The following is a 19,388-nucleotide window of genomic DNA, read 5'->3' as shown; positions in this document are numbered from 1 at the left end:
CTTGGCTACCAGAAGCGAATGCTCAGAAAGCTCAGTCTGAGAAGATTTTTAGAAAAAGTCAGCCAGGTTGGCCCCACAGTGCTTCAGCTTCCCATCTGCTCTCCAATGCTCCATCCTGGATCCCACAGCCAGCCTGGGTGTCAGTGAGACTCTGAAAGTCGTATTTCCACTACAGCGTTCCATAGGCAGGGAAGGAGCTGTACATGTCGTTGGATTTCATTCCTCTGCCAGCAGCTCACCAAATCAGAACTGAGCTGACCCCTCCCTGCTTTTTAAACGTACAAACAACTCGCTGGGCCTGGTGATTTATTTCAACATTAAGAACTCAATTCTTTGGAAAAAAAAAAAAAAAACACCAAAAAACTTGGACAAGGCAATTTCCCAGCTGCAATACGCTACAACTGACATCTTAAGGGAGTGTCAAAAAGTACAAGACGTGGAATGTAGAAATCAAGAGGGAAAACAGTCTCATAAACTTGACTCTCAAAAGGGAGAGGAGGAAATGAACAGTGTTATCTGATATCCACTTGGAGTTAAAGAAGGATTAAATAAGAACACATGCGGAAGCACTAGAGAAGTATGAGGTTTAACGGAGCTTTATCATTTCAGCCCCCTGGAGGTCAGCTTTCTTAACTGCTAAATTACCAGTTCACAGGTTTGATGGTAAGGTGTCTTGGGCAAATAAAATTTCAGTGCATGTTTTCCCAAACATGACTTTGTCCAGCCTTTGATGAGGAATGTGTTGAAGAGGGAGAGGATATGAGGGTCTTAAAGCTGCAGAGTCCTGGGAAGGACAAGGCTAGCTGCAGGGTGATGGCAGCTCAGGAAGAGCCTTACCTAGGCTGCTTCGCTTCTGACTACGTGGGAAGTGGGGAGGGCGTCCCACTCTTACATTCTTTTGGAAATGGCGTATACAACACATTGAGATGATGATTTCTCTAGGGGATTATTAAAAAACAAAACAAACCCCAAAACACCCAAAAAGGCAGGGCAAACTTTCTTGGCCACCCTGTCAGTTTGGCTTAGTTATTCCCTCTTTCCTTCTGGTGGGTGTTGGCAAGTGTTTTCTGTAAGGGGCCAGACAACTGGTATCAAGCCATACGGTCTCTGCTCCCACTACTCAACTCTGCTCTTGTGGCCCAAAAGTACTTATAAACATAATGATAATATGTAAACAAATGAGCATGGCTCAGTTCCAATAAAACTTTATTTCTGGACATCAAAATTTGATTCCATTATTTTCATGTGTCATGAAATAGTCTTTACCTTTTGATTTTTGCCCCCCGCCCCCTCACTATTTGTATGGCTTATGGGCCAGACTTGATGGGCCACAGTTTGCTGATCTGTTACATGTGCTATGCAATGGTTTCTTTGCAGTGGCAAAATCTTTGGGTGGTAATGGCTGTTGAAGAAGTCAAGAGTGCAGAGAAAGCAGAATGCTGTCCCCCATCCCTCAGCTGCAAAGGTGGGGCACACGATCAGATTCTTCTTGCACTGTTTAGGCCATATGCTTAACAAATGGCTAAAACTCTGTGCCAAACACGAGGCAGCTAAAATCACAATGGTTGAGTGCTTGGGTCTGGAACGTGACATATTGGGTATGAATTTTGGTTCTACCATTTACTCTTTGAGTGACCTTGGACAGGTTACTTGATCTGTAACTTGCTCTTCCCCCACATGTTAAAATGACTGTTCTGGGGAATAAGTGAGGAAAAAGCATAGAAGGTACTGTGCACAGGCCTTAATAAATGATAATTGTTACCTTAGTTATTAACCACTGAAAGCACAAGATCTAGTTTTGCTCCATACTCTATACTATGTTGCACAAAGAGGGAAACTAAAAATAACTGGGACATCTTCTGTGGGTCCCTAGTTCACCCCTGTCGAATTTCCCAGTAATCCTGAGGCTTACTTTAAAGCTTGGAGCTAGGACCTGACATGGCACTTGGTAAGTAGGGTAACTAAGCTGCCTGGTGCCAGGCCGCGGTATTACTTCCCTTTCAGTTTTCTTTCTGTGCGTGATAACATCTACAGCTGGTATTAGCTCAGCCCTTATGGTAATTTGGGTGCTTGAGATCTAGTGGGTATTAGCTGCCAGCTACTGACCCTGAAGGCACAAGCAAATAGGCAGAGAAAAGAACAGGCGCTGGTCAGGACTAATTAGATTGTTGCTGAAAATTAAAAACTCATTTCAAAGAGTGAAACTGCTCAGCAGTGGTGACCCCATCACACCACCGCGGGATGGGAAAACAAGTTATCTGTGAGCTTGTCTTTCAGGCTTCTACCAAGGAAAGGCTCCAGGTTAGCAAACATAGTTTTTGGTTCCCAGCTGAGAAGAAATCCCTCCTCTCTGCTGCAACGACTGTCATCTCCTTTGCAAACCGACTCCCATTAGGGAAGGTCTGGCTGTGTGCGGGTCTCATTTATCCAGGCTGTGTTCTGCCTCACAGCCCACACACTGGCTAGGGGTGGGGGTCAAGGGGCACATCCTTAGGACCCAGAGATTTGTGACAGGGATGAGAACGATGCCTCCCGAGGAGGGGGAAGAAAGCAAAGATTACTGCAGAAGGGAGGCAAAGGACAGCCAGTTCTACTCAAATGGTGGGCTGGACAGTGGCGTCGCTGGTGGGGGAGCTCTAGCCTTTAGTGCTAGTCAGCCCCACGCAGCATGTCGTCAGATGTGGAAGACTTCGTTCTGTCTGGTACGTTCTGGGGATTGGGGCAGGGCGGGGAGGGGGGCATGGGCCCACCAGGCACTACATACATTCAAAGCTCCCAGCCAGGGTTCAGAGTCCCTGCCTTTGGTTACCCCAGGCCCAACAAGAATTTGGAGTCCGGGACCAGCCCCCATTGCTCCAGCGACCATGATGTACTTGGGCTGCTGCCGACTGAGCAGCTCAATCTCAGTTCGGCAATGACCCCACCAAGTCTGCACATCCACGGGTATGTGTGCACATCTGTGTACTCCTATGTGTAGCCGAGTGAGCAAATCCACATTCAGTCTCCAGGGGAGGAGAAGGTGATGTGGTGATCTTACCAAATAGACCACCGGCCCAGGTAAGGGTTCCTCCACGGCCTCCCCTTGACCTAGGCTGTTATGTCTCACTCTGTGGTCTCAGTCCTGGCTCTTTCCATCTGCAGATGACCGACACTTAGAGGCACCCACAATACGGTGGCTCCGATGGAGGGGCATGAGCACAGGGCTTCTGGGTCCAACAAGAAGAGTGAACATGCCTGGAGTGGTGGAGGAGGGAAGTGAGGTGGAGAAGAGGGGCAAGAACTAGAGCTCCTGGGTTTCCGAGGACTCGACGGACTCCGAGAGTCTGGCCACAACTCGGGTCAGGGCCCTGTTCTCAGCCTGCAGTTGCTCGTTCATCTGCTTCAAGGTTTGAATCTGTTTTAGCTGGTGGAGGTTCTGTAGAGAGTGAAACATGGAGGGGACAGACAGACAAAAGAGAGACAAGACAGACCAGAAGAGATAAAAGTAGGACAAAGAAATCACGTGACTTTCTGTTTTTTGTTTGTAGTTGGCATGCAAGAAAGGAAATGAGAAAGGCAGGAGTGATGGTGCAGGATGAGAGGAGGGACGAGGGAGAAAAGCACCAACGAGGGGGAGAGCCGGGCCTACGACTCTTGGCTAAGGTCTATCTACGCTGCAGGTCAGCACGTGAATACGACCACCATGTTCTCGAACAGCATGTGCGGATGGCTTTTGAGAAGGACTGCCACCATGCGGCTCGGGCCTTCTGAACGGATTTAACAAGCCTGAGCCACAGCCTCAGGGGCCCTTCTTCATCATCAGTGGGACCTGGAGGTGAGGACTCCACGCATTCCTAAACCCAGCTGTGGCCCTTTCCTCTCTCCCTCCTCTCATCGTGCCCCATACTTAGCCCCTATTCCTACTCCCCCGACCCCCGGGTCCTTTTCTTACTTCATTTTTTTTTATTTAAAAAAATGAAACAAGGAAAACAAAAGAGAGGCCTGTTGTTTAAGTACCTTCTGCACGGGGCATGTACTGTTTAGAAGGCCTAAGGGGCACGTACAAGCTAAGAGACAGGCAGTGATCTGCAGGGTCCTCTGGCCTGTTTTGGGGTGCCTCATTAACCCTGCTAGTTCTCCACTGCAGTCCCGAAGCTTGTTCCAGGATCCAAGAACTGCCAACCCGCCTTTCACCTGCTAGAGGACTACCTGCGTTGTGAAATTCACAGCTGACTGTGCTTTTTTGTCCCAGCTCATGAACAGGCGGGCGGCTGCTTGGAGGTGTTCACATACAGACTCGTGCTCTGAAAATTACAGCTGTGCACAAAAGTTAGAGAAATAAATATCCAAGACAGTGGAATTGCTTGGAGTGATGTACTAGTTCAGACCTCACTATTTGTAAGTGTTACAAATGGGACAGAATAATCAGTCCACAGATACTCTTCCTAATACCTCATAGCCCATAAAGGACCTAAAGACTTCAATAAATGGGACTATATCACAGGCCTCCTTACTGTGACTGTCCTTCCCTAAGTGGTTGTCTGTACTGACCCTGTAACCAAGACCTTCAGCTCTTTGGGAGGAGGAAAAGGATTTTATTATGTAGGGCTTCACAGAGGAAGATGAAAAATCCTGTGGATTACAGTAATGACAAACCAGAGAGAAGTCTCTCATACCCACATGGATGTGAGGCACAGAAATGAAGGATGAGCGGAGTTAGAGTTGGACGTGAAGAAGCAAGAAAATGAAAGGCAGCATGAGGCGGGGAAAACAGTGAAAAGGAAAAACAAGCAGAGACAAACTGCAGAATATCTCTTTCCCCAAAGAAGGAGAATGAGCACCTTGGAAAAAAGGCAGAGCAGCCCAACACTTCCATGGAGCCATTGAAGGGTAGGGACCAGGCAGTGGTTCTTACCCTCTGCAAGCATCCTGGCCATGGAGAGAACTGAGATCAGAGGAGATCATGGTGCAGCATATGGAAATATTTAAAGAAATAGACAGGGACCAAACATAAGAACCAATGGAAAGTCCCTGGCTCTCACCCTTCTTTGGTGTTGACCTTGGACCAAAGCTTTCAACATAACCATAGTCATTACGTGAAGTGGTCCTTGCCTCCTAGGGAGTTATATAAAAGGCACAAGCAATGAAAATGATTCAGTCTAACAAGTGAGTACAAGTAGATCAAGGTGGAAGAATTTGGAAGTTATCTGCATGAGGGAGAGAGGCAGGAAACCATCTGGTGGAATGTTCCGTAGGAAATAGTACTGAAAATAAGGCAGCAAGATGGAGGGGAGGGCAGGGCACAGAGCAGGGTGGGCAAGGGCAGGATCAGCTAGTGGTATTTCCAGAGTAAGTAAAAATAAAAATTCCAAGAGCGATCTAAAAGGGGAGTGGCTGCCGGGCCCCTCATGCAAGGACCTGGAGAGGCAGGGAGGAGGTCTGGGAAGGAGGCCAATGCTGAATGGCTGATGCAGTAGAAAAGTCATCCAGTCTGATGTGGGCCAGACCCAGTGCAGCCTCGCACAGCTCGCGCCGACATGCACACCTGTCAGAGGCTGGCACATCATTCCACTCCAATCCAGGATCTGAGTGCAGTATGTCCTGGGGAGAACTCATAAATACTTACCTTTCTAGTAAGGCCAGAAAGATGCAACCCATGTCACAAGCTCAGAGCCCCATGCACATCTGGGCAAGCCCAACTCAGGGTTCCCCATTTCACTTGGCCTTTGCACTTTATTTGCCAGAATCAGAAAAACAGACACCAGAATCCTTGAGGACCTGCTGGATCTTCACTGGAGGTTCACTGGAGGTCAACCTTCAACCTGCTCCCTACTGATTGCTCCAAGAGGTTTGAGCATCTGTATAAACCAAATACGCAACAGGCATGGGGGCTAACTGGACTTTAGTTGTACTGGGTCCCAGATTTGATAAGGCAGTTACCTGTGTGGTTGACTGGCTGCCTAGCACACACAGATTTTAACCACTGATCATTCCCAAGAGGTTACTGATCACAAACTGTAGCTTGGATGAAGGAGGACTTGAAAGCTACCCAAGCAGCTTCTTAGACTCCTTTAAGGTCAGTGACATCAATTTTATGATGTCTGTATCTAAATATTTGACGTTTTTGCTTATCTCAAGGTATAGACACAAACATGAAACTGGTGTTGGCTGTGAGGCTTGTATGTTCCTCCCACTTCGTCCTCTAGGGGGAGCCGGATGATCTGTAAACCTGGTGTTGGGCTTGGACCTGAGCCAAGGGCGTTTAGGGGCTTGAGAAATTGCAGGTGTGTCTTCTCCATTTGACTTTGCAATCGGTCATGGAGAATAATGGCAATTGACTGAATGCTTCCATTTTTAATCAAACAAACAAACAAACAAAAAAACCCCAAAAAACTCAACAACAAAAACCAGTTTCAAATCAATGTGCCTATTTTTTGAGGTCTAAACAGCCAGAATCTGGCTTCCTTTGATAATTTAAACAACTGGATCTGAAGCTGGCTGGCAAACAACTTGAGCCTGAGGGAGTGAACACCTTCATGTATTTTGATCTCTTGAGGAAAGAAAGGAACTCGTGACCTAGTTTAGGAAGTCCTCGCCCTGACAGAACAGGGAGAAAGAAATATGGAAGCCTATCTCAAACCACAGGCCTGAGAACAACTAGAACCACTGAAGGGGCTCTCATGCTCGGCAATTTAGGATCGGAACAGAAATAAAGAAGGACCTCAGCTGCTCCACTTGGCGACTTTCTGGGTCTTTGCGTGCGGGTCTGGGCAGAGTAGTGCGGAGTTCTGTGACAAATGGGTCTGGGCTAGCCTTGGGCTCCGGGGTCCTCATGAGAAGGCACCACCTTTGGCTTCATTTACATGTTCCCGATCAGCATTTAGGCTATTCCTTAATGAGCACCACCGACAGCTGCCTAACAGCAGAGCACAGACAGCATCTACTCAAGGGGTTTCAAAAATGGAGGAGCCCCCAGCGCAACCAAGAACTGTGGATATTCATTCATCCAGAACTGTTTAGCTCTACTAACATACTGCTCGAAATGGGAGAGAATACTTCTGTGCTCTAGGTGAGGTGTGTTTGGAAAAATTCAGAAGAAGGGGAAGCTAAGGGTGTTGGGTCATCCTGTTTTTACCATAGGAGAATTAACCATTAAGTGTTTTTACTTCTTGTTGTTTTACATCAACTTAAAAGATATAAGTGCCACTTTTTGGAGATATAAATAGGTATTGCTTGAAACTCTATGTGAACGGGAGGTTACAGTTTTGGAATGGTGACTAAGAACTCAAGGGCAGGGCATCTCTCCCTCATTCTGGAATTATATAAAGAGTAACAGGACTACGAGCACTGGATCTTCTGTAAACCTGGGCCTTGTCAGGTGCTGAGAAGTTTTTTCTTCAGTAAATAACCGATTTTTTTGGCCATTGTAGTAATAAATGTCTCTCCTAAAGCTCTAACTGCATATTAGAGATGCTCGCTCACAGCAAGGGCTCTGCCCCAGTGTTTGTTGCTCCCAGGTCAGGAAACCCAAGTTTCATCAGACGAATGCTTTGTATGATATAGCTGGTAAAATAAGATCCTTGAAGTTTAAAAAAAAAAAAAAAAAGAAGGCCAAAGCCGAGCAAGTGCTAGGTGACTATGGGCATGCGGCAACATGTACTCTCAGGGCTCAGATGCTCCCAGGTCACCCCAGGTGGCTAACCTGAGCAGCAGTATGTTCCCTACTGCTTTGCAGGCCCCTTCTAGAGCAGGGAATTGCCTTTTCTGGGTCGACTGCCAGTTCTCAGCACTCAAAGCTGCCTGGGATGGCAGTTGTTCATTAAAGCGGCTAATGGAGATGATGGTCATTGCAGGGCACAGTCAAGGGAGAGGGGAAAGCAGTAAGCCGGGGGGTGTCAGTGGGGGCATGAGCTTATTCTAGTGGGCAAGTGCCGAATATTACTGAATATTTCGGGGGAAATGGGCTGGGGCAGGAAATGGATGTGAGAATTAATCTGCATTCTGCTGCAGAATGACTCAAACTGTGTTGCAGCGAAGGGCTGCGACAGGGAGGCACACCAGCCAGGAAAGTCTCTGGCTGTGTTCAGGCTTCCCTGGGCACCTCATGGGAGGCCTAGAGAGCTGGGACCCTTGTTTTAGCCTTTTCATCCAGCCCCTGAGGGTGAAGCTATTGCTTGGAAAAATCTTAGAAGTTGACCTTAGCTTTGTCTCCAGCCTGCAGACACCTCCCCTTAAGCCAGAGCAGCACTGGTTCCCAGAGACGCTGCGAGGTGCCCACAGGGGGCCTCTGAAATGGCTGAGGAGAGATGCTCGGCTCCTCTTCACACATCTTCTCTTCTGGAAAGGGTTGAGTGTGTGGGGAAATCTGGAGGGGCAGGCCTAGGCTCAATCACCCAGTCCTAGCAGGCATTTAGGGAATGGGCACACAAGGAAGGAAGAAAGAGCTCTCCATACCTTCATCTCCTCCTCCATCTCTGACATTTTCCGCTCCAGGGCTCGCCTCTCCTGTTTAGAAACAACGAGATTGTTGGAACATCGACTGGGTTTAGAAGGGAGTCAAAATGCTGCCTCCCAGGGGCCACGTGATCAGCAGTGTCACATCTCAGGCAAACCTCATGCAGGAGACTAAGAGACTGATCTGTGGGATGAAACTACTTCATTGATAGAAATCACGTGACTTAAATCTCCATCAGAATGTTCGAAGAGAAGCAAATGGTAGGACCAGGGTCCTCTGGATATTCTGATTTTATGGAATTTCAAGTGACTGCCAGTGACCAGGGCCCTTGTTTTCTATTAATAAAAGGCATCCTTATCTTCAATAATGCTCCCCTCAAATTCCTAAGAAGCTGCTTCTACCATGATGGGGAGCAGATGGTGAGTGGGGAAGCAGCCATCATTATCTGGGAAGAAACAGCACCCTTCCCCCTAGTCCATCTCTCTCCCAGCAACCCACTCCTGAGTTAGCCTGGACTCTGAAGATTCCTTGATTAGATGAGATGCCAGTGAGATTTTGTTACAGGCCAAGGAAATAAAATATAAAACTTTGCTGCTTTCCAAATTAAACAGGAGGGATGAGAACATATTATACCCTTAGGGTCAAATCACAGCTAGGGTTCATCAATAAATCTGAGTTTTCCCAATCCAAGAATGTCAAATCCCAGAAAAATATTCTGAATGCAGTTGGGAGGTCAGCAGTTGAGCTGGAATGTCCCCTCCCCACTCCCAGTCAGAGTGAGTGCAAGATTCTGCTGGCTCATAGAACAAGTCAGAAGACCTAAATCAATGGCAGAGGGTCCTGCGGAAAGCTTCCTTTCTGTTCAAGGTGACAGGAAGGGGAAAGAAACCTTGGTCCGGATGTGTACATGTGTGCTGATTTACAGTAAACCAAAATATACTGTAGGTGTGTGTGTGTGTGTGTGTGTGTGTGTGTGTGTGTGCGCAGTTCTGCCTATAGGCCAAACCAGTGCATGGGGATGACCTTCCAAGGACCCACCCCAGACCCTAAGACTGGACTAAGTGAAAAGCACTAACCATCTAAAGAAGCCAAAAGGACTAGCAATCAAACTGCTGTCCAGAGTCACACAAAAAGAATTTATTATCAAGCTAGGAATGGAATGTGGCAGAACTCCCGCCTTCTTAAGACAAACTTTTTCCACTGGCCTGAACAACAAAGTCAGAGAAACTCAGATGAAACAGAGCAGGGGGAAGAAACGCACATACCCTTTTCTCCATCTCCAGCATTGATGATCGGTCAGAGGTCTTCTCTTGTTTCTGCTAGTGCAAATTGAAGACAAACAGTAGTCACTTCGATTGTCTCAGGGTCACTAGGAAGCCCAGTCTGGTTCAGCTTCACCGTGAGACACCCAGAAATAGATGTCAGGGCTTGGGCTCTACTGGGGCAGAAGCCACTAGCTAACAGATTCTGATAGATCTCTAGGGCTGACGTTATTGCCTCTCTGAAGTTTGCAGGATTCCCATGAGGGAGCAGAGGTGGTAGTAATGCTTATTAAAATTTAGCACAGTCCCAAGTGCAAAGACATACCCACAACACAGACACACAAACATTTGTTAGGTCTTCAACGCCAACTGTCTCCTTCTACCTCACCGCCCCTCTCTTCTCCTGGTCTGTGAGTAATCTCACGACTCAGATGAAATGAAAAGTGGCTTTTCTTCTTTGAAAGCTAGAGGCTCATGAACTTGAGGGTCTAAGCCCCATGGCTCTTAGCAATCCCTTTGCACTTGTCGTCCTTCTGCTTTGGGCACTGACATGGTTTCTCCTTTAAAGCAGTGGTGTGCACACGTGGGCGGGCTTCCCGGGCTTCTGGGAGCCCACTTGTGCGATCAGCCCTGCTTTGAACTGAACAGCTCCACTTTTATCTCTTTTGTATACTGAGCTTCCAGGTGAGGTGAGATTTTACCTGAACAAAAGACTGGAACTTAGAACATCTTTGATTTTTGCTATAAATGTCACTGAAGGGCCAAGAAGATTTAGCCACCGTAGCTAAAAAGTAGAAAAACTTCAGGTAGTGACTCTTAAACAGGGACTGGAAATGAACCTTAAGTTCCTTTTGGCCGTAGCACTATAAAATTTCTTATATTTAATAGACTATATTTAATAAATACGGGGTGTTTTGCCTAGTACCATGTGCAAGCAACCCTTTAAGAATACAGAAAGTATACTGGTCTTTTGGCAAGAGGTTTCTTTTTTCAGAATGTTAAGGGATAGCTAGAGCTAACAGTAAAACTCTCATTTCTGGCTCCTGTCCTGGGCTTTCACCTTCTGTTCTGAAGGTCAGGGCTATCTGCCTTTCCACTGAATCTACTAGAAGCGGAAGGAAAAGAGAAAAGGCAGAAGTAGATCCGGGCGCTGGTTTATATCCTCGTCTGACTCCCTTCCCTGAAACTAAGAAGCACAGAAGCTGTCACGATTTCAGTATTTTCATTTTGTCCCCTTCTACAGAGTGACCTTAACTAGTTCACTTCTACAAAGAACTCGTTTTGTTTTGCTTTTAAAATCTTAACCCCGTTAGAGTTAGGGCAGACCTTTCATGTAAAACATCGCATGTGTCCATGTGGTGTCTCCCTACGACGTGTGGGGCTGACAGGCTCGCCTCCTCTCTTGCCAGACACTCGATTTGTCGTAAACAGCAGAGGACTGGTTTGTAGCACCACTGTTCCTTCTGAATTTGCATCACTTGTATTTGGCAAAACTCAGTATATTCAGACACACCCAGCAGAGCGGTTGGCTAGAAAGTAAAGCCCTTTTCCCCGGTGACTGGAAGGGCTGATTTTATTTTCAGTGTCCCCCATGCGAGTCAATGTCACAGCTTGTTAGCCTGCTCACTGCTCCGGAGCTGGAGGAAAAGCCAAGATCCCCTAAAGGTCAAGAAATGTGCTTCTGGAGAGAGTGGGGAGCAGGTCCTCCCATGGCTCCTCACGTGACCACCCCCCTCCCCATTTCCTGTAAAATACCCTCGGTCATTCCTAACGGGAAGCAGCAGCAGGTCTGTATTAATTAATTGTTGTCAGTTTGTGGCACGACTCAGAAGAAAAGTCAGCCTTCGGAATCTTCCACGGGTGTGCTGTGAATGAGACGTTCTGCCTGCCTCAGGCATGCTGGGGTCAGCGGAGCCCTTGAGGTTCATTTAGTTCCATCCCTCTGCCATGTATGTGTGTGTGTGTGTGTGTGTTTTCTTCTGGATCGAGACCCACTTTTCTTGTACCACTGCATCACTCTGTGCACAGCTGTCCTCTGCGCTACAGCAGGTCTTACAAACCCCAGCCGAAGAGCCATGCTCAGCTACTCCAACCAGGCGGAGGGGGGCCTCTTCCCACTGACGGGCAGTTCACAGGCCAGGCCACCCACTGGGCGCCTGGCTGGGCCCCTCTCCGGAGAGCGCCCATATTCCAGCTGTCTGCAGTTAAGTCGTGAGGTCACCCAGCGCCAGCTCACCCCATTCCAGAGGGGATGCCGTAAGATGATCAGAGGTGCCTGAGCACCCCTGTCCCACCGAGCCCCGAGTATTCAGTACTGTATACTCCTAGTGTTTTAGGCTTTGCTTTTCCATTATATCATACAGCCAGAACAACTAGCCGTCTCTGGTTTTCATTTATGGCTTCCCAGTAAAGAGCCATTTTTACCTCCGTTCAGCTTTCAAAATTCTTAGTCACTGGGCATTCCAGGAGGGTGATAACTCCATAGGTTTCCTGTTAACTCAGCAATCACCCAAGACAGCACTTGCTGCAGTGTTTGTCTCACTGGTGATGAGGTTATTGCCTCTAGTCCCCTCTAAAGCGTTGCCTAATTAAATCAGGCCTGGCAGTAAAAGGGTTTATCTGGTCCATTTGCCGCTAACATTCCTTATTCCTAGGCTGAACAACAGTGGTGGCTTGAGGAGGTAACATATGCTGTAGGACAGAATCTTTGCTTTGGGATCTGGTTGTACATTCTAACAAGACATTTGTCCTTGATTTCTTTTTTAAAGAGAGAGACAGAGAGCACGAGAGAGCATGAGGAAGGGGGAGAGGCCGAAGGAGAAGGAGAGAGAGAATCCTAAGCAGGCTCCATGCTCAGCAAAAAGCAACTCAGGGCTCTATCTTAACGATCATGAGATCATGATCTGAGCTGAAACTGAGTCAGATGCTTAACTGACTGAGCTACCCAGGTCCTCCTGTCCGCAATTTCTTGTATGACCCATGCTAACCATTATTTCCCTAGGCCTACATTAGGTTCAATGGTATCTTGCTTATCCCTCTCTAGGAGCTGCCCGCAGATAAACTGAACTGAAACATGATGATCACAACAGGAGACACTGTTAGGCACTAATCTTGTGATACTGGTTAATACCCTTCTACTAAGAAATAAGTAGATTATCCATAATATTAATTATTAGCACTCAGGCTATTAGGAATTGTTCACTGAACGATCAGTTTTCCACTTTAGGTTAAATGCCGATTGAACCCTGAAATCAGACGAGAATCTCTACTTCTGTCCTCCTGTCTCTGGGGAGGGCCAGTCTTCATTCCCTGTCACTTCCCCTCTCTCACAGCCCTAGGTTACTTTGCCTCCTTGCACTCACCGTGCCACCCAGCCTTTTTCCTCTTCTCCCTTACCTGGGCCATCTTCTCAAGCTTGGACTTTATATCTGCTAGCTCTAGCTGGGCCTCCTGAAGTTTTGTTTTCAGTTTTTGGTTTTCGGTCAGAGCACTCTCGTAGAGCTGAGGGGAGGGAAAAAGAATCAGGTCACCGACTAGGCAGGGCTCCCAGGATTAGTGCTCCCACAGTTTCATCCTATGAGAATCTCCACCGCCCCAGACCATCATTGTGGGGCAGATGGAGAAGATGGAGGAAGTCTAGGAAACAAATTATATTCAGCCAATTGGTTTCTTGCCTCTCAGTACTGGTGAAGTCCCAGGTGCTGAACATAAACGAATAGAATGGTGCTCCAACTTCAAAAATGTTAATCTCCGGGGGAAAAAAGAGTCACTGTGGTTCCCCGTACAAAGAGAACATTTTTTTTTTTTAGAGCCTGTCTAGTGTATATATTAATTTTAGTCAAGTTCTGCTTAACACATTAACAAAACAAACATTTCGTTAACAAAAACGGTTTTTCCCCCTGGCATCTCAAGCATTTGAAAGGGAAGGTTTTCAAGCGGACCCCTGGAGCTAGGCCCTCTTCTGCAAGAACCAAAGGCAATGAACTATAAAGTATTTTAAACCCCCCCAAACCAGATTATCATTTACCATCACCAAGAAGTATTTGGTTGACATTCACAGAACTTCATGAAAAGCACGTTTGTTAATATTAAAAGTCTTACCAAACGACTCTCCACGGCTCAGACACACGAAAAACTACTTTTATTTTCCCTTTCTACAACTGTCAATCTTTACTTTCTCCTACACCTCTAAATACCAGATTCAAGGCATAGATTTACTGCACTAAAAACAATATATGGAACGGTCTGTATTTAGCTAGAAGAGAGATGGATCAAACCAAGAAACCCGAAAGGAATTAGTAGCTCGGATTTATCACGGAAGCACCTTTTCTTCTGGTTTATGGGAACTACATTCATTTTTCTCCACTGGGGAAAAGGCTGAGAGCTTGACGTGTTGTAACCCAACAACGGGAAAGTTGAAAGGGGAGCCTACTTTTTTATAATCCCTGTTGCTGTCCTCCTCCACGCGGCTGGTCAGGCTGGCGAGGCGCGCCTCCCGGGCCTCGCGGCGGGCTCTCGCTGAGGCCCGGTCACCATAAGAATCGCTGCTTGAAGGGTTACTACCTCCTGATTCCAACCTGTCGGAGATACGTTAAAGGTAAAATTGGTTTTCAAGAATGAAGAGATGGGGGAGGGTAATGCTTCAGGGGAGTCGTGCCTTTTCTAAGAAGCACTTGAGAGCCTTGGCCAGAAACAAGGCACATTCCTTCCTCGAATCTTCTCCGCCAGCATTCTCGGACCTTGGGGCTAAGCCGCGCCAGCTTGGAGGAGGAGGCTGTCTTTTGCCAAGAATGGAGCTTACTTGAAAAATTGGCGGTTTGGACTCATGTGCCGATTTAAATCTTAGAGCTTTTCAAATTAGTTCGGGTTTGAACAGCTTTCCTCAAAGAGTGTGCTTTTAAAAGCGTAAGTTTTTTGGATCTCAGTGCTCTTAGACGATGATTCCAACGAACTGTCAATGAATCAGAAACATATGGACTTGGGAGTTCTGAGCTGGAGGGGTCTGGGGGGGTGATAAGGAGGGCATGGTGCGTATGTTTTTTAGGTGCACTGCAGGTTTGCTGCAATCTCAAACATTTCAGGGTACCACCACAGCTATTTTTCTACCCTCTGTTCTCCGGTCCACATTGTGGACTGTGATGAGTGTTTCTATGTCTTCCAGCAGTTGAGCTCTGAGAGTTGATGGGGGCCTCATTTCCAGGAGTGGTAAGTTCATTAGTGGAAGGGTCTCTCAGCTGATTATCTGTTTAAGTGTACAACGATTATCCTGATTCTTAACCGTGGTTTACATTTTTCTCAGAGTTTGCTCTTTCCAAATGAAAATGTGGCCCACGAGACTGCTACGTACAGACCAGCCCTGCAGAGCTCTCCCTCCCCGAACGGGGATGGTGTACAGAGTCACAGCTGTGGAACTTTCATCTGAAGGCTCTGTCGTGCGGTAGCTATTGCCAAAGCTGGGGGTCGGGGCGCTGGACTAAGTGTTAGAAGTAGTAAAGGGACAACAGGGAGGACACAGAGGGGGAGAGGCAAAGCTCCTAATGACATTAATGGCCACTCTGTCTTACAGAGATGCTAAGTCCTACAACGTTCTTCGAAACGTTCGTTTTCTTCTTACACTTCTTTTTTTTTTTTTTTTTAATTTGTAAATAGAAACCTCTTTACTGGCTTTTCTGATGTCAAAAGAAATATATGCTTGAAGAAAAATGTAAGTAATACCAAAGTGTCTAAAACAGAAAAATGTAAGTAATACCAAAGTGTCTAAAACAGAAAGTGAAAGTCACTCCATAATCCTGCCCAAGAAAGAACCCACTATTAACAGTTTATTTCATATCCTTGCAAAAAGTTAAACACATGTTAAAATGTACATACTTCTATAAATAAAACCAGATAATACATACTATTATCTAACTCTCCTCCTTCTCCCTCCACTTGGAGGCATCTCACCATGTAAGTAAACAGATCTGCCTCATTAAAAAAAAATGATGCACAGTCTTCCACCGGGCGGTTGTATGGCAACTGGATCTTCTAGTGACAGACAATTATATTATTTATAACTTTTTAGCTATTAGAAATGATGCTACAGTGAGAAGACTTGTCCATAAATTTTAGTGCATTTGTCCAATCTTAGAAGTGGAACCCTTTGGTCAAGGGGCAAGTCTATTTTAAATTTTGATATACGTATTGTCATACTGTCCTTCAGAGAGTTTAGTCCAATAGGAGAAACACTCTCATTAAATTAAATATTTGTAGATCACTGAGAAGGTTGAGTATCTTTGGTTATTCATCTTCATTTCTGAATTGTCTATTCAAAGCTTTTGTGAATCTTTTGCTTGTTACACTGTGGGAGCGCTCTATAGAGCAAGGCTTTTAAGACGAACATAAGGTACAAATATTTTTTCCTACTTTATTTTTTGTCTCTGTTTATGGTGTCTATTACTAGCAAAGATTTTACATTTTATATAACTAAATTGGACAATTTTTACTTTTATGGTACCATGCCTGTGAGAGTCTTTCCTATATAAAGATTACAAATATTCTCTTCTATTGCTTTTGTAGTAAAATAATTTTCTCTTAAAAATTGTAATCCATCTGGAATCTGGTTTTGTTTGTTTTTTTTTTGGTATAGCTTCAGGGAAGGATCTGTCTTCCCAAATAGTTGGTTGTGCCAATGATCACTTAACAAATATCTCTTCCCCAACAGAGCTGAGACATCATCACCTTATAAACACGTGACTTTTCGGGGACTATCTACTGTGTTCCACTGATATCTTTGTTTATTCCTGAACTAACACCTCACTCTTTTAACCATTAGTTTTGTAACATATTTTGAGGTCTATAGGGAAGTCTCTTTTCATAAATGGCTATTATAATGTAACAGAATTAAAAAAAAATTAACTATAGCAAAATACCACTCTCCACCAGTTTTGCAAAGCTAATTTTCTGCTGGGTTAGATGTAAATTATTTATCTTCAGCCTGCGCCTGGTTAGAGGGTAAGCAGAGGAGAATCCACGCAAGTTTACACCTTTTGAAATATATCATTAAGGTAGGATAAGCTCAATTATCAAATAAATTATAAGACTCATTTGTCCTATGTTATCCCATAACCACATTTCCCCTCAATCTCTTCTTAGTTTCTCTATCAGAGGAAAAGTGGAAAGGGAGAGGTTCATACTTTTGGCTCCACAGTCTTTATATTTTTTTATTTTGTTCTTCAGGAAGATCAGTTTTGTATCCTTAGAAGCTAGGTGAAAAATTAGGATCATTCCCCAAACTCTGATCTGTTTCCTTAATTTTTTAGCACTCGCAACTTTGGTCTTTAGCTCATTCAATAAATTATTATGGAGCACCATCCAGGTACAAGGAATTGTGTTACGTTCACTATTAAGTGACAGTATCTAAACGCAATCACAATTCAGGCACGTACCCTGCAACAAAGTCTTCCCTGAACCACCAGATTAGGCTAATGGCCTTTTCTCTCTGCTCATACTACCTGTCCATACTACTATCTTGGCCCTTACTGAAGGTGAGGATAGGGTTTTATTCAAGTTGTTTCTGTAGCACAGTGCCTGGTAGGTGCTATAGGAAAATTAATGTGGTGGAAGTACATAAACCGAATTGGAAGGAGGAGACTCTGATGGCAGGAAGTGAGTTGAAAAGCTGCGGCATTAACTTGGGCAGGAAATAACAGAAGTCTGAACTACCGTGGTGGCTGAGGAAATGGAAGGAAAGGATCCGAGAAATATGAGCGTACGATATAAAGCTAAGTTCAATTAGACATGCACTTCTCACAAGTATTAAGCATGCATATAAAACAGGGAAAGGTCTTACCTAGAAAGTCTTTCATGCTGGAGAAAGGAAGAGACAAAACAAAAAACCAGCATTAGCAAGGGACTGAAAATTATTATTTCCATTTACAAATGCACTTTTCAAATAGGACATCTCAACTTCACAGTTGGAGGTACGGGTGCAAATTAAGAAGAGCAATTCAACAGACGGCACAGAAGGCTACTTAGCCTGTCTTCCATGACACAGTAGACTTGAGACTTTGGGGAAAGCATCTTTTTTAACTGGAAGTCAGCAAACTGTAAAATGAACAAAAACTGCACCCCCACTCTTATCTGCGCCACCCAACAACCACCCTTGTGTTCTAGGAGGGACTGATTTTCTGTGTGGCCTTTAGCCTCTCTGGATTTCAATGTCCATTCTATTAACTTCCTTTGATTCACAAACCCCCAGCCCTGCCCTGAGTACTGCAATCTACAAATATTAAAACCCAGGACAGTTCCTGGCTTTACCATAGTAGCTTTACCACGCATCCTACTGAAGGGTGAGTAAGAGGGTGCGGGGAACAGGAATCCTAGTCCCTAGGAGGGTGGTTAGAAAATGAAAAGAAAAAAAAAAAAAAAAAAAAAAGAGAAAAAAAAAAAAAGAAAAAAAAAAAAAAAGAAAATGAAAAGAATAAGAAAGTACTTTGAGGTCCCAGCAGAAAGGAGTTTTGTAGATGCACACTGTAAGCTTGGTTATCTACCGATGGTCTATCTATGGTTGTAAACAAACAACAAACAATAATTATGTCGATATTTTACATTTTTAAAAATCATAGATGACCATTACCCTCTTATTTCCACTTTTTTTTTTTTTTTTTTTTTTTAAAGAACTCAGGCAAACAGAAACTCAGTTGATTTCAATAGATTTACTTATTTTCTCTTTGGAGATACTGAAGAACAATAAAGTCCTCAATGACACACAAGAGGAGGAGGAAGGGAAACAAGGACCCAATAATCTACAAAATGAATAATAAATTCTTTGACTACTGAGGACTCGCTCAATGACACTGCTTTGTTGTAGAAGCATTACACAGTCCCTGGAAGCCACTGGTTTGCCAACCAACAGAGCATGGCAGTACAATACAGACCACCCCCTAACTCTGTCCAGAAGTGTTTGCTGAAAGGAATTCTCTCTCTAAATCATGAGTATATTCATAAGAATTCTTTTGTGTACTTTCCAAATGCACATATCCCAACGTCAGCCCTAGAGACTCTCTTTCCCAAGGTCTAGAGTAGTGCCTTATGACATGTATTTCTTTAAAGTCCCCCAGGTGATTCTGTTTTACAGCCCTGGCCAAGCACCACTGGACTAAACAAAGGCTTTTCAACATGTGGATGTGGACCACTGGAGATGAGGAAGCCAGTAAGAAAAGTATATGGTGCATCTTTAGCCTTCTCAGACACTTGGAGTATCCTAAGCTTACAAATCTGGAATTGAGGGCGCCTGGGTGGCTCAGAGGGTTAAGCCTCTGCCTTCGGCTCAGGTCATGATCTCAGGGTCCTGGGATCGAGTCCCGCATCGGGCTCTCTGCAGGGAGCCTGCTTCCTCCTCTCTCTCTCTCTGCCTGCCTCTCTGCCTACTTGAGACCTCTGTCTGTCAAATAAATAAATAAAATCTTTAAAAAAAAAATCTGGAATTGAGGAATTTCCGTCTCACATTCATAACTGATCTTCAGTGAGAACCATATGCCTAGCCTACACTATCAATGACTACCCTATCAATATTAACTAGGGTTGTTTCTCTCTCTCTCTTTTTTTAAGATTTTATTTATTTGACACACAGAGAGAGATCACAAGTAGGCAGAGAGGCAAGTAGAAGGAGGGGGAAGCAGGCTCCCTGCTGAGCAGAGAGCCCAATGTGGGGC

At 45.2% G+C, this 19,388-nt stretch overlaps 1 protein-coding gene across 12 annotated transcripts in view; it reads right to left on the bottom strand.

Annotated features, from left to right (window-relative positions):
• Positions 1-19,388, bottom strand: part of PPP1R12B (protein phosphatase 1 regulatory subunit 12B) — a 220,127-nt gene that overhangs the window by 9,241 nt on the left and 191,498 nt on the right. For 3 of the 12 annotated variants that reach the window (XM_082701997.1, XM_082702001.1, XM_082701995.1), the window contains 5 exons: positions 17,525-17,541; positions 14,129-14,273; positions 13,093-13,197; positions 9,700-9,753; positions 8,434-8,484 (listed from right to left, as the gene is read on the bottom strand). In XM_082701997.1, coding sequence (XP_082558123.1) covers positions 8,434-8,484; positions 9,700-9,753; positions 13,093-13,197; positions 14,129-14,273; positions 17,525-17,541 — 372 coding nt within the window. Of the gene's footprint in view, positions 1-3,234; positions 3,416-8,433; positions 8,485-9,699; positions 9,754-13,092; positions 13,198-14,128; positions 14,274-17,524; positions 17,542-19,388 lie in introns of all 12 variants that reach the window. The other 9 variants (XR_014303700.1, XR_014303701.1, XR_014303703.1 and 6 more) reach the window with 5 other exon arrangements.

The sequence above is a fragment of the Mustela nivalis genome (assembly GCF_964662115.1).
Source record: "Mustela nivalis genome assembly, chromosome: 16".
In the NCBI taxonomy this organism is placed as follows: Eukaryota; Metazoa; Chordata; class Mammalia; order Carnivora; family Mustelidae; genus Mustela; species Mustela nivalis.
This window is presented reverse-complemented; position numbering and strand designations above follow the sequence as displayed.